Below are 15,129 nucleotides of genomic sequence, written 5' to 3' on the forward strand. Positions count from 1 at the left end.
TATTTTTTTTGCTAATATGAGAGATTATTGTGATGGAATAAACAGTAATCTCTTCTATCATAGTATTGATATATTGACATGTGAAATTATGACTCTGATCACCAAAAGATAGAAAAACCTGAGACGACTGTGTGTGTATACGTGCAGGGATTGCAACTTTGTGGAGGGTTGTTTTTGGAGGTAGTTTTTTATTATTTATGGAGAGATGAAAAGAATGCAGCAACATTACACACAAAACGACACAAAGAAATTCAAAATTTTCTATTTTTCTGTAATGCCACACAGTGGTGTTGTTCTTTTGCACTTCAGTGTTACCAGTTTGATCCTATTTGCTGAAATATGTACACTTTGTGAGCATCATTGCCTTCTAAATCATGTCTTTCTTAATTCAGAGTTTGGACTTTACTTTAAGCAAGTGAATCCAACAATAACTTCAGTGGAACATGTTACAACATTACATTCAATGCATAGTTGCTTGGAAAAACAAAACATTTTGGCTGTTATACAACAGTATACAACAGTAATGTGTCCATTGTTGTGTTTGCATGACTGAAGATTTGCTTATTTTTAATGCATTGTCATTTTCAAGCATGAGTGCCTCTTCTAAACTTGCATTTTTTTCTTTCGTTCTTTTTTGTAAAAACATATCAGTGTTATGTCAATATCAGTGAATACTTCCAGCTTCAGTAGTGTGTGAGACAAAATAATATAAAACATAATGCAAAGACTTTACCTGAGTGACAGTTGTGTTCTGAAATGTTTGACCAAGACAGATATTATTATCCATTGGAACAGTAAAGTGGAATATCTATATATATCTACAAATCTCTCTCTCTCCATATATATATATATATGTATAAAACACTCATATGTTTTTTGTGCTCATAGGTAGATGATGAAACATTCATTTGAGCCACATATAAATAAAAAAAATCCTTCGTTAATATTAAATATAGTTGTAGCTGTCATTGAAGACATCTAAGATTAAGATTAAGATTTCTTTATTGTCATTTCTCAATACTCACATACATTAAAATAAAATTGATCTTCTGCATTTGACCCTTCTTATACACACACACACACACTAGGAGCAGTGGGCAGCTGCAGTGTATTGCCCAACTCCAGTTCTTTGGTCAGGGGCACTAACAAGAGTATTAACCCTAACATACATGTTTTTGATGGTGGGAGGAAACTGAAGCACCTGGCGGACACCCACGCATACACGGGGAGAACGTGCAAACTCCACACAGAAAGGACCTGGGACGGCCGGTGGTTCAAACCCGGGACCTTCTTGCTGTGAGGCAACAGTGCTGCCACCGTGCTGCCCTTCAGATGCCATTTACAATGGCATCTGAGATTCAAAGTATACATCCTGCCCTGGCTCCTCCTCGAATGTCACCTTGGCATCGTCAGCATCCAACTAAAACACAACAGACACAAAGGAATGAGCACTTCACATCCACACACACTCACATTCCACATCACACTTCAGGCTCGGCTAGCTTTGTCTTACCAAGAGCTCAAGTCTGAATTTCCATATTGTATTTGTTGAAATGAAGAGCCACTTACACATTTCATTTCCAGCTCAGTGAAGAGGCGCCCAGTCATAAACATGCGTAGGGGGATGGTGAGGATGAGTATGAAGGGAAGTGCAAGGGACACTGGACTAGACTTCACAATCCATAGAGCTGCAAGGCACACTATCTGGATGGCCGTGAACAAGTGCATTCTTCCTGTGCTCACCTGTGTTCAAAATGTAACGTTAAACAGATGCATCTGCACACATTTCTGTTTGTTTGTTTTTGAAGCACATTGCTCTTAGCACCTAAAGTGACGTAGCAACAGTCCAGCATGCTCCATAATTATTGGATATAACATGATTACATGACATTAAATGACAAAGTGTCAAATTAGATAAAATGAACTGATATGAAATGTCATGACAAAACATGAACAGATGTAATGAGACTCAGCCTTGCTGAGAATCAAAACCTTAAGTCCTTGCACCATTCTCTTCATATTAGCTACCATGTCATCAGGGGACTCTTACTCTTGTGGCGTATGGCTCATCAGGGTGGTATTTCTTAGGAATGAGCAGAAGCAGCACACGGTCCCACAGCTGGATGCCATTCAGTGACGTAACCCCCATGTAGAGGAAGATCCCAAACAAGGCCGACATGGGAATCATCTTGAGGATCGGCTCCATCAGGATAGACAGACCTTGACACAAACAGATACTCGGATGAAGGATTGTTTTAAAGAAGATTGATGAAAGTCTAATTCTTAGTCTGTAATCAGCTCAACACAACAAATGATAGAACAGCCAAGTAAACTAAAACTAGACTTGAGATATGTGTAGAAGTCTAGATATGTTGGGTGATTGGACAACACCTACCAACCAACAGTGCCACCAGAACGCCACTGATCCTCTGCTCCATCACCTTCTCGATCACAGGTTTGGGCCCTTTGCTCATGACAGTGAGGGCATTTGCATGAGTGACAGACCGCACTGTGGCAGCACTGAGCCATGGCACACCGAATATTGCACCGATTCCTCCCATGCCCACTAACACAAGTAAATCATAGTGGAACCCTGAGCCTTTGACCATTTTCCTCTCGGGTTTACTCACAATGAGGCTGGTGAGAAATCAAAGAATTCAGATTAGCCTTTGTACTCAGACTCGATATATAATCCATTGAGTGGTTTTGCTGTTGAGATATAACAACTCACGTTGTGATTTGAGACTCCAGGAAGATGAGGATGAAGACGAGTAGGGCCGGGACACAGCACGCAAACATCATCCACACGGGGAAAGCCTTGCTCTCTCCAAAGGGGTTAATAAGCCAGCCTCTTTTGGCAGGGTTGGACACCATCAGACCTTTTGGAACCACTAGTTTCTGTAGGGAAAAAAGTAACAGAGTTATTGTTCATGTATTCAGCACAGAAACAAGGCATTAAAGGATGGGTTCGCAATTTTTTCAAGTCTGTCCTAAAACAATAGTCAGGTGTCCAAATGAACATTGAAACAGGTTTTTCTTGCTCTAATCATTTATCCTGTTCATACTGACCTTCACTTTCAAATCTGTTTCAGTGTTCATATGACTATTGTTTTAACTCAGACTTGAAAAATTGTGAACCTATCCTTTAAAACTAAGGAGCATTGACCAACCTGAGTATAGGTGTCATTAACGTTGTAGTCCACGACAATCATGAGGAAAATGGCAATGGGCACTCCAAAGTCACCAATCAGGCGCCTGATCTGTAAGAGTTTACATTTAATCCAACAGTTGATTAAATTGTTAGCAAAACATTTCCTCTGAAACAAACTGGGGATCGCCTAATTACACAATTATAGCCAACTCACCTTTCCAGGAAGAAAGGTGCCGTTCTTGAACTGCCGCAGGAAGTAGGCAATAAAGAAACAGCCGAGCATGAGGCACATGGAGAGCAGGGCAGTGTTGGGGTAAGGAGGATTAATAGTCTTGACAATGAGAGTCGTGTTGCCAGTAGCATTGTCATAGATTAATGTCTCCTCCACTTTTGAGTGCCAGGGATTTTCCAAAGTTGAATTCAGATGGTCGTAATTCAGAATCAGTGGATGGGCCTTGAAGATCTGGAGAGGTGTGAAGTCAGGAGAGTGTAGATGAGGAGTCATTATTTTCTGATAAACTGCATTACAATGGCAGATGTTAAAAAAAACAACAGATTTCAATCAGACAGATGAAATTCAGGCATGTGTGAAATGGGTGAAGATGGTTTACCCTCCCCAGCTTGGAAAAGGTTTCATAGATGAAGATGATGGAGATGAGGATGGAAAAGATCTCCTGGGTGAAGCGGGAGATGAAGCGCACCAGGAAGCTGCCCTCACAGGCCACGATGATCACCACAATGATGACCAGCCACACTCCGACCCACACTCTCCCAACAATATACTCAATGCCCTGGGACTTGCAGAACTGAAAGGGGGATTGCCAATGAAACCTACGATGAGCACAGTTCATGTCTGGCCATGACCTCCGTCAAATTTTGGTATAAAATGGCAGCCAGTAAGTTAAAGAAGAAGTTTTAAAAAAATTAGTGGAATGGGCTGAATCATATGGATCAGCAACTATTATGGAAAGCTCTACAGATCACTTCGATGTGGATATGATTCATTGTTATAACTCACAGCAAAGAAGGCTTCCTCAAACACTAACAGAGGACCAGAGAAACCAATGACCAGGACAGGCTGAGCAGCAATGAGGCAGAAGATGATCCCCTGGATGCTGGTGGAGATGAGGAGCTCTGGAACTCCCATCATATTATCCACCTTATCAGCTGAAGCAACAAAGACATGATTATTGGAATTTATTGCATAAAACAGAAACACCACATGTCATTCAAATACACACACACATACCAAGCAGTCCTCCAAAGGTGATGGCAGGAGAAAGGGCGGCAAAGTAGATGAAGATGACGGCAGCAAGGACCTGGGCGTTGAGAGCATCTGTGATGTCGCTCTTGTAGTGCTGGAAGCGCCTCTTTATGTCTCGAATCATCCCACCAAATGGTCGACCTGTGCGGGCCAGGGGGTCGTCAGGTGGAGGCCCGGTAGAGATGGAAACTGGGGGAAAACAATTTCAACCTTAGATGAATATACTACATCTGAAAATTCTCAAGAAATTTTTTGTTAAATTGAAGTTGACCATGAAGAATTTCAACTGATACTGTAGTTATGAGCGTGTGGTGGTAGATTACGTCCCACCTCTGCGAGGCTTCCCTTCTAGGCGGAGTGTGGGATCAGAGGACTGGAGCCGGTCCTGCAGTAACTTCTTCTGAAAGCTGATGATGGAGCTGAGCATCGCTTCGCTCTGGATCTCTGTGGGTGGGATGACAATGCTGCAGTCCATGAAGTCGGACACAGCATCAGTCAGCTCGCGGGCACTTTTTGCCTTAAATGCTGCCTGATTGAACACCTGGTGGGTAGAGATGGAGAGAGTGGACTTATTTGTGACTCAACTCTTAATTTTAATCACTTGTTAATTAACACAGACTTTAATAATGATGAATTTATATGTGATTATTGGTTTGCTGACACTTTCATGTACCATGACACTTTATCTTACACTGATAGGAAAGTGTAACTACTACAAACATGTATTGCTACAGGAGTAAGACTGCTGGTAAACTGTCAAATGAAAATGTCTCCAACACAAAATATTCACTTAGATTCTATTGGTGACAAGAATGGAAATTATTGCTGAAAACATGTGAAGGGCGGAGGAAGAAAATGAGAGATTTGATGGTCTTCAAATACAAATCAGTAGAGCTGCAACGATCAGTCGATCAACAGAAAATTAACAGTAAATTGAATATCTTAAGATTCTGGACTGTTGGTTGGACAAAACAAGCAAATCAAAGACATCAATGTGGGTTCTAAGTAATGGTAAATTGCATTTTTCACAATTTTTTAACATTTCACAGAGCAAATGACTAATCGACTCCAGCGCTGGAGGCTTGAGACTCAACATGAACTCGAATGACTTGACTATAATGCTAGAATGTGAAAATGCAAAACAATAATATCACTTTTTATTTTAGACTGCCGTGCAACCACAGCTTCATGAGCTCAACCTCTTCAAAAGTGTCTTTGGGAAATCATGTCCTCTGTTAAAGCATCAGTGCTCACACATTGTAGTTTACATTGGTTTAGAAAAAATGTTAGCTACAGTAACTCACTTTATCTGCCATTAAGGCTGCCATTGCACGGCCAGTCTCGTGGTAGTCCATGTCAGTCTTGCCAGGGCCAATCAGAACAAAGACAAAGCGTACAGGCACCGGGGCCTCCAAGGCAGAGTCGAGCACCACTGCTTCCTTCAGACGCACAAACACAACTGTGGGATTTTCCAGGAAGTCCAAGGCTCCTGATTCAGAAGAGACAGAAATATTATATACACAAACACACAAATAAAAGAAAATGTGGATCCAAACACTCATGCACACAAAACACACTTACTCCAGATCCAGAATGAAAGTATTGCAAACAGTAGCTTACCTACTAGCACCATGGAGGCCTCAACGCGGTCTGATTCCTCCCTCTAAAGGAAAACAGAAACATTCATTAACAAATTGAAAAGAAAAAAAAAATTGATTTTTTGAAAATTTTTTGAAAAAAGATATTTTTTGCCACCTGAAAATAACTGTAGATATTCAGTAGGTTTTGATATTTCATTTGAATGCAACATCAAATCTGTGAATTTCTTTGAAGTGCCTCCTTCTTGGAGCATCACAGTTGTGTGCAAATACTTACATGTACATTATTTTTGCAATAACAGCCTGCAGCATACAAAATATTATCCTGACATTTAAAAAATCAATTAATCCAGGAAAACCAGGGTGAGGGTCATCACAACAAAAAAAGCTGAATATTTGCATCTAAAGAGAATTCCAGAAACAGAAATCTCTTAATCCTTTAATCCCCTGAATCACTTTGCAAGTGCTCTGATGCCAGATGTCACTTTCACCTTTAAGTTCACCATCATCTTACTGTTGTCACAATAAGAGATTATCCTTATCAGCAATGATACAGTCATGTGGATGATTTCATCAGTGGAAGAACTCACCCTTTCCCTGACTGAAAACCTCTGCAGGTCCACCCCATCAGTCAGGGCTTGGCTCTCCGGATCAGCTGATCGGCTAGAGGGGGAAAATGGCATGTGTCATTGGCTGCGATGACAGACAAACAAACTATTCACAGGTAGTCCACTATACAGACGAACGGAGAGTGTGCATGCAAACATCAACAAAATATCGACTTCTGAATTATAATTTTTAGCCAAATAATGATGAGTCCTGCTTGAAATATTTTGATTGCTATTTCAATCTTTTAAAAAACCCTACAGTTTATGATGGAGGTAAATAAAAGATGATTCTTAGTTGAAGTGTCTCTTTGCAAGAGGCAAATAATTTAAGAAAGTTGTGGGGTAAGTAAGAGAAAAGGGACAAATAAAGAAAAAATGAAGAAAGACAAGAAAACTTTTAGTGCAGAAAAGCAGGGCTGTAGATACTATTGAGGACACTGAGATCATAGTAATATTTCTGAAAATTTTGGTGGTTATATGACATTAAAAGGAGTTTACACTAATGTGAATAATACATGTTTGGTTTTTTTAAAGTGTACCTTGATATATTTTGGTGTAAATATCTTCAAATTTGACTGATGTCAGGCAAAAAACTAAAATAAATCATAATAAGGGTGAGGGTTTCAGTAGGTCTACACAGAACATATTCAAGATTTTTTTGTGGCTAGTCTAAAATTTCTAAAGTGGGATTGTGCTGAAGCAAGTTGGAACTTGGTTTTTCTAAACCTCTAGCTATAGCTCTGCACAAAAAAAGAAAACATCTTTAAATTGGCCAAATGGACTTGGGGAACTGGAAGGCCTTGTGATCTTTAATTCAAATTATCACAAGTTTTCATTTGGCTTTGTCAGATTATCACACAAACTTTTGACAAAACAGTAACAGATTCATTCCTTTTTTACAAAGTGACCTGTCCTGATCCTATCTTTACTAGTGCAAGGTAAATACAGTTCATTGGTCACCTTTAATAAAGACTTAAGCAGACAAGGTGTTTTGGAGGTCAGGCACAATGTCTCATAATTACAGGTTTGGCCCCCCACAATAGCTATGTGTTCCTTGTGCAATATACTGAAACGTCCTCCTCTCACTTACAGCTCTGGATAACGGCATCAGCTAAATGCCTAAATGTAGGTCATTTATGTTTGAGTCACTGTTGGGTGATGTTGTGGAGGATACCTGCGGTTTTGGAGCAGAGATTTCAGCACGCCCTCCTGGTCTCCAGGCCTGATCTGCTTCTTGTTAACCATCTCGTTGACCATCTTCTCAGCGATGCTGGCCAGGGTCTGCTCCTCGCAGTCGAAGATCGTCACACCTTAGCAAAAAAACATGTTGGAGAGGGACATTCAGTGATGATCATAAAGGGGAGAGCAGTCATAGCTATGGGGAGGTTTGGATAAAATGAGAGATGAGGGAGACAGAAGTTGCTGGATTTAAATGGATTGGATCTGTGAAACATAGTGGCAGAAAAAAACATGATTAGCCTATCTATTACAGACAGGAAGAAATATGGCAATCAGATTCTAAAAAAATGGAGGAAAAGGTTGTGATTTGAACCACATTATACACTGATGACATATTCATATTCATTTTCCTCACTGACCTGTGTTCATGGTGCGTCGGAGCTGGATGAGGCTCTTGAAGGTGAGGTAGGAGATGTGCGAGGACCCCCACACCCCAGCCTGCGGGTCATAGCTCTCCTCGTAGCCCGCCCATCGGCCCGTCTCCTGCCAGTAGGACTGCTCCTTCTCGTCCTTCATTATCTCGTTAAGCTCCACGTACACCTGCGGGCACAGAGGAGCGCAGGGAACCCACGTAAAGACTGGCTGATGTGGACATGAACGTGGGACACAGGCACAACCATGCTTGTGTCTATGAGACAGAGAGGGAAAATCTGGACAGGGAAGTTGAATGAATAAAACTTGCACCTCCCACTTGCACCACTGAGAGGATGTACTGTAGAGCACGCATGTGGTTTCATTGGCCACATCCTGATTGTTAGTGTGTGTCACTCTGTCACTGAAGGTGTGAATATTCTCTCTCTAACCTGATTCAGAGAATAAAAGGCCCCTGTCACTCCATCATCAAAACAAATTGAAATTCTTGATTTAAATATCTTATATATTATGTAAATTTGAGTTATAAGGTTTTGGTTAAGTAGCTTAGTACTTTAAGTCAAACTATCCCCCCTCTTATGTAGCAGCAGCCCATCTGTTTTGTAACTTTTTCATCAGTATTTTGCAGATTAGCCATAAATCTAAACTGCTCCAAACAAATCCAAACTGTTCGATGAAAACTTCTCATGAACTTAAGTATCTATCAGGCTGGGGATGAAGAGAGGCTGAATCTCCACAATGACATACAAAATGCTATAGAAACCATTAAAGAAAATCTGCAACAATGATCTACTCATATGTCAAACATATTCAGATTCAATGTGCAACCCTTTTATGTGGTGGGAAAAAACTAAAATATACAAATATTGAATCAGACTTGGTTTTGGCAGATTCTTAACATTAACCATCACTACTTTTAGGTATTAGGTTTAATCTCTTGTCAAGTGTAACTTGCAGGTAATACTAGAAAATGCTTTAAAAAAAAATCACCCTTCTTTCTGTTAGTGATTTCCTACATACTGGATGTTCTTGAGCTTGCTGCATTCAGATATGAGTCACAAACCTTGCATGGTCTCTGAGAGACATATCTGTTGTTCAGAGCAGGATCAGATAAAACGACGTTCATGCTTCACTAGATAACAAAAACACTGATGATATTTTGGGTGTTGTTTTCCACTACAGCTACCTGGAGTATCACGTGAAGCTACTGTCAACTCTATCACTTCTTGGCAGTACCACTGTGGATGTGGATCAGGCTAATGTGGAAAGGTGAGGTCCAGGTGACACTTTGTGTCTATAAGGTAAACATAGAGGTTGTCCTGCCTGAACAACCAGCAGGCTCCAGGCTCTGGATCACTGCTAGTTTCCGGTGTGGATATGACTGATGGCTTTCCCTGGACATGTTTGGACTGTCAATACATGTCGTGTGTCTGGAGTGGGGATACAGTGTGTGTGTGTGTGTGTGTGCGTGTGTGTGTGTGTGTGTGTGTGTGTGCGTATGCGTGTGTGTGCCCCTTACCTGACACTCTACACTGGGGTTGGCGTTGGTGTTGATGTTCCAGGCAGCTGGAACAGACACAATGGGCTCAATTAAAAAAACAATTTTTCAACACATTTTCCACACAGCAAATCATTTTAACTGAGACTGTATTGCCCATGGTGTCTTTTAGTTCACCTACACACATTTTTCAAAGTTTGAATAAGATTTGACATATAACGTATGTCATTTTTGTGTTTGGGTGGATTTTAGCAATCCAAAAATTAAGGTTTATCTTAATTTTGTTTATTCAAGGCTTTGCTGAATAGTGGTAAATGATGAACTGAATGAATGATTTCTCTTTTCTATGCAATTAAGACATAAACTGTATGGGAAGTGTGAATTTAGGTTGAAGTTGATGGGATTATGTCAGTCTTATGTAAGATATCTCCAGTGTCCATTTTCACTCAGATTGGACCGAAGGACTGGACTGAAGTTGTCTGTGACAACAGAATGATTTATTTCCAAAACACAGCTGAGCAAAGGCGTGGAAGATTCAGATTAGACTGATGAGCTGCTGCCCACAGTATTTGTGTGTGTGTGTGTGTGTGTGTGTGTGTGTGTGTGTGTGTGTGCATGAGTATGTGCGTGCGTGTACAAATGTGAAGCACTGAGTACATATGAGTAGGTGTAGCTGCAGTGCTCACAGACTAGTGCATGTGTCTGCAGATATATCTTTGCAGATTTCTGTGTGTCAAGTGTCTCAAATTGCATTAATAATCAACTAATGTCATCAACTGCAAATGACAATATATTGGTAACTTGATCGGCTTGTTTTTATATATGAATACTGTATGTGTATGCATCTAACACACCCATACACACGCAAAGAAAAAGACTAATTTATAGCTGTGTCCAGTTTGCACAAAATGGAACATTTTTCGTCATCTTCAATATGCATGTGGGAAGAGAAGATGTCATATACACATATTCTTCTGCAAATTCAGTCAATTTTTGTCACATGGTCATAAGTTCTTTTGACTCTTTTGAAGTTGCAGCAGTGTATTTGAGCTACACACCGGTAATATTTACAGTAAATCAAACTGTGGAGTCTTAAAGACATTTTGCCTCCGGCTCAATCGGTTCTACTGACTTGTGTGTCACCCCATGACTTGGATTGCTGAGAACCTCTATAGACATACTGCTATACATTTTACAATGAATGTTAAATGTCCTCCACAGTTACCCCATATTATCAAGGCAAGAAAGCTGAAAGCTTCAATGATCTGCTGGGTCTTACTTTCTGGAAAACTGTAGCAAAGCTTTGTAATTTAGACATAATTGCATTGACGATAAGACGATAATGTTATGTGTGCAGTTTCCAATAATTATTCATGCTACAAAGTCACAACTTTACTTGTAACTGGACAAATGCCATTCATAACTGAAGCAGAAAAGGTGACACTTACCTCCTGCAGGCACTCGCCCGGCTGACAGCAGTGACAAGTGACTGACCCCAGAGCAGCAAAAAAGCGTGACTTTATAAACACCACCTCTTTAAAGCTGGCTGTATGTGTGGGTGCATGCTGCTTGATAATGGGTGGGACTAACACATGCACACACACACACACACACACGTGTACATGCACACTTTAATTCACCATCTCCCTGACAGGCACATCCAATAGAGCAATGTGTTCCTGTCTCACCCATAATATTGATAGTAAATACAGTGACTTGGTATGTGCAGAAAACCAGTCGCACTGTGTCATTATCCAACCCGCATCTTATCACATTTAATGTCTGTGTTTGCAGAACAACAAAGGCTTGGATTACACTGCCGCGCCTGCCTGCTCACCTTCAACACCACCGGGATAGAGAGGGAAACTTTGGAGAAAGTCGCCTTTTATCTGTTCTTCTCTCTCTGCTTTTAAGATGGTCAAAATCTTATATCTGTCCATAGCCTGGAACTGAGGCCTGTGATATGACAAGAAAAGAGGAAGCCAGTTTTATTATTCACCTAAATATTGCAATGATTAATAGAGGCAAAAAAAGCATCTGAAGTGACTTACCCTCTGAAAGGGACATAAGTGGAGCCCTCCTGTTCATTTGTGTTCTGTTAGAGAGAAACAAACAAATGAAATCACATTTAATCATATTAATCCTCTTTTTAAATCTCTTTGGTGACATTTACTGTAGTTGTTCTATACATTGAAGTGTTATTCCTGTATTGTGGTATAGCACTCTAATGAAGTTATATTTGATGAATCATTATCAAAATCGAAGCAGAAAAGGCAACAGTCAGGAGATATCCTGACTACTGGTCCGTAGAGTTGGTCAAACTCCAAAAACGCTGGACCCTACCTTACACAGAATGCAACTTCCTGATATTCTTTATTAACAGCACAATATTTACATACAAACAAAACTTATCACCCTGAGATAATAATGGCAACTCATATAAAGTCACTTCAGTAATGTGCTCAAATTTTCACCTCTGCCCTAGAGCCACCAAAGACATTATAAAACTGTCACTGTCACAGGCTGCATAGTACTATAAACTAACCTTTATGTGTAAAATCTGTGTAATTCCCTGTTAAATATCAAAATCATAAAAAGATCTCTCTCCTTAGTCTAATGTCCTTAATTCAGTGTGTGTGTGTTTGTGTGACTGTGTGTTTTCACTTACAGTCCTGAGCAGGTTAGATGCCATTTTATCCCTATTTTCTTTGCCTCCTGTTGATAAGTCAGCAGAAAAGGCAATTACCTGAAACACATAGCAGCTTGTCATTCAACTTTGATGACCGTCAACAGGAAGATGAAGTCATAGCTGAGTCTTTTTTCCTAGTTTTGGTATCACGGTGAAACACACTGCTTTAACTCTACACATCCAAGTGTTATTACAGTAACCTACACACTGTATTGTATGTTGCCACTGTCAGAGATTTTATCTGAAAAAAATCACACACAAAGATATATTGCATGCAGGTACTGACACATGCATGGCTGCACAAATGCATACATGTACTGTACACAATCCCACACGCAGTCTTTCATTCGTCTGATAACAAATGACACAACAATTGACTGACAGAATTTATCAACAATTTGCCTATTGAGTAGGCTTTATAATTACACATCTGTCCCAAAAATATGGGCTAGTAGGGGCCTACTAACTCACGAGTAGGTTCAGGAGGCTGTTATCACCCATTCATTTCAGTTAGGCAGTGTTTGTGGAGCCCAGTAGAAGGCCTGTTATCAGGCATGTGCTGTCACGTGACTTTCAAATTTCCTTCTGTGAAAACAAAATACAAAAAAACAAAAAAATGATGGCTGACATTCCTTTAACTCTCAGTGGAAAATGCCATATTTTAAGATAGTTTCAGCAATAAAATTAATTTTGATAACATTTCTAGCGAGAAATGTGCATTTTATTTTCATAATCTTATTCAGTGAATGTATACGATGTTTAGTTTTTCAGTTATTATGAAGATTTTTTCAGGTCTTTCTATTGTTGCTACGGTGGTTGCTATGGACGCTACTATTGCTGAAACCATCAAACAGTTACATAAAATAAGAGAAATACTACAACAGCTCCAATAACTACACAACGCAAAGACAATGATTCAAACATGTAAGCTACATGGTTTCAGCAATAACAGCGGCCACAGCAACCACCATAGCAACAATAGAAGACCTGTAAAAAATCTTCGTAATAAGTAACAAACTAAACATCATTAACAAAATGAATTATGAACATAATTAAATAAATGTAATGATTATGAACAAAATGCACATTTCTTGCTAGAAATGTTATCAAAATGCATATTACATTTTTCACTGAGAATAAAAGGAATGTCAGCCTTTTTTTTGTTTTCACAGAGGGAAACTTGACAGTCATGTGACAGCATATGCATGATAACAGGCCTTCTGCACCTACTGGGTTCCATCAACATTGGCTCACTGAAATAAATGGGTGAGACCGCCCTCCTGAACCTACTAGTAGGTTTAGTAGGCCCCTACTAGCCCATATCTTTGGGACAGATGTGTGATGATAACGCCTATTCAATAGGCTAATAACAGTCAAATCAGGTGCACCTATATTCTCTGCATATGCCTGCAGATATCTGTTTGTACAATCTACAACATGTGTTACAACTTGGTCTTTACATCTTCAAGATTCCAGTGATGTTTCAGCAGTGGTCCATGCTGAGTTAACACACATTTAACAAAAAAAGAAAAGTATACACTGCAGTTGTATCTTGGAGATATCAGTAAGCTGTCATTGTCAGTGTTGTTGCTCAATAAATGATACCCTTCAACTGTTTATTGGTATTTTGATAAATACTGATTTTGAAGTATTCCTTTTCTTCCGACAAGATTGCCTGTGTTCAGTGGTGAAAGAAGCATTCAGTAGCAACACAAGGTTTACAAGTAAAAGTACATAGTTTTATTACCAAATTATACTTAAAGCTGCAAAAGTAGAGCCCTCAATGCAGAAAAATGCCCCCTGTGAGCGTTATACTCTTATATTTTCTGTTATTGGGTTATTATTACTTATGCATTCATGTGTAAGCAGCATTTTACTGCTGTAGTTGTAGTTACAGGTTTAGATGTAGTAACATCTAAACCTGTAAAGTAATTAAAGCTGTCAAATAAATACAGTGGAGGAAAAAGCACAATATTTCCTTATGTAATGGAGTAGAAGTATGATGTGGCATGATATGGAAATACTTAAGTAAAATACAAGTATCTCAAGTTTAGACAAGTATTCTAGACAACTACATAATTTGACCTGACCTCGTTGATCAGATTTGGCCATATCTGCAGTTCAACACATTCAACAGCCTAATATCCTTTCCATTGAAGTGTGTATCATACAGATAATGAAACTGTTAACTGTAAATATGGCAGAGGAAACACACACATCAGCAGCTTATGATGAATGATCTTGAAAAGCATTATGTTCAACATTAAATTTTGTGGGTTGTGATCAAGTACGTAGGAAGACATTGATTATTGATATTATGCTTATATTCATGTATAGTCATTACCTTTAATGGATGTTAATGGATGTGTTTTAATATTGTACCAAATTTAAAGATCAATATGTGATGTGACACAAAAAGAAACTAACTTTGCATAAACCTGTTACTCATGATAATGGCAGGAAAATTGGAAATAATTTCTGCTGCTGTTTGGATTGAAATTAATTGGATAAATTGAGAAATCAATAAATCAAGTCTTACCTGTGGAGAGTATTTCCAAATAATGTTGAGACAGCTTTCTGGGTTCTCACATGTACAACAGTAGAAACCACCCACCCTGAGGTGCCCCTTGTCAAAACTCACTGTGACCCACTGATTAGCAATCGGCACGTTAAGGAGTCATTTAACATACTGATCAGTATAAACTGACTC

At 39.4% G+C, this 15,129-nt stretch overlaps 1 protein-coding gene across 1 annotated transcript; it reads right to left on the reverse strand.

The window, feature by feature from the left end:
• Nucleotides 1-984: 984 nt before the first annotated feature.
• Nucleotides 985-11,214, reverse strand: slc4a1b (solute carrier family 4 member 1b (Diego blood group)). The gene is given in 18 exon segments (XM_067576722.1): nucleotides 985-1,420; nucleotides 1,570-1,743; nucleotides 2,051-2,220; nucleotides 2,396-2,637; nucleotides 2,732-2,898; nucleotides 3,171-3,260; nucleotides 3,366-3,614; nucleotides 3,763-3,957; nucleotides 4,170-4,318; nucleotides 4,371-4,604; nucleotides 4,746-4,956; nucleotides 5,720-5,904; nucleotides 6,036-6,078; nucleotides 6,604-6,676; nucleotides 7,796-7,931; nucleotides 8,220-8,400; nucleotides 9,752-9,798; nucleotides 11,179-11,214. Coding segments are annotated over 16 exon segments (2,556 nt in total). The 5' UTR covers nucleotides 8,377-8,400; nucleotides 9,752-9,798; nucleotides 11,179-11,214; the 3' UTR covers nucleotides 985-1,339.
• Nucleotides 11,215-15,129: the final 3,915 nt, after the last annotated feature.

Source organism: Thunnus thynnus, chromosome 20 (genome assembly GCF_963924715.1).
Source record: "Thunnus thynnus chromosome 20, fThuThy2.1, whole genome shotgun sequence".
In the NCBI taxonomy this organism is placed as follows: Eukaryota; Metazoa; Chordata; class Actinopteri; order Scombriformes; family Scombridae; genus Thunnus; species Thunnus thynnus.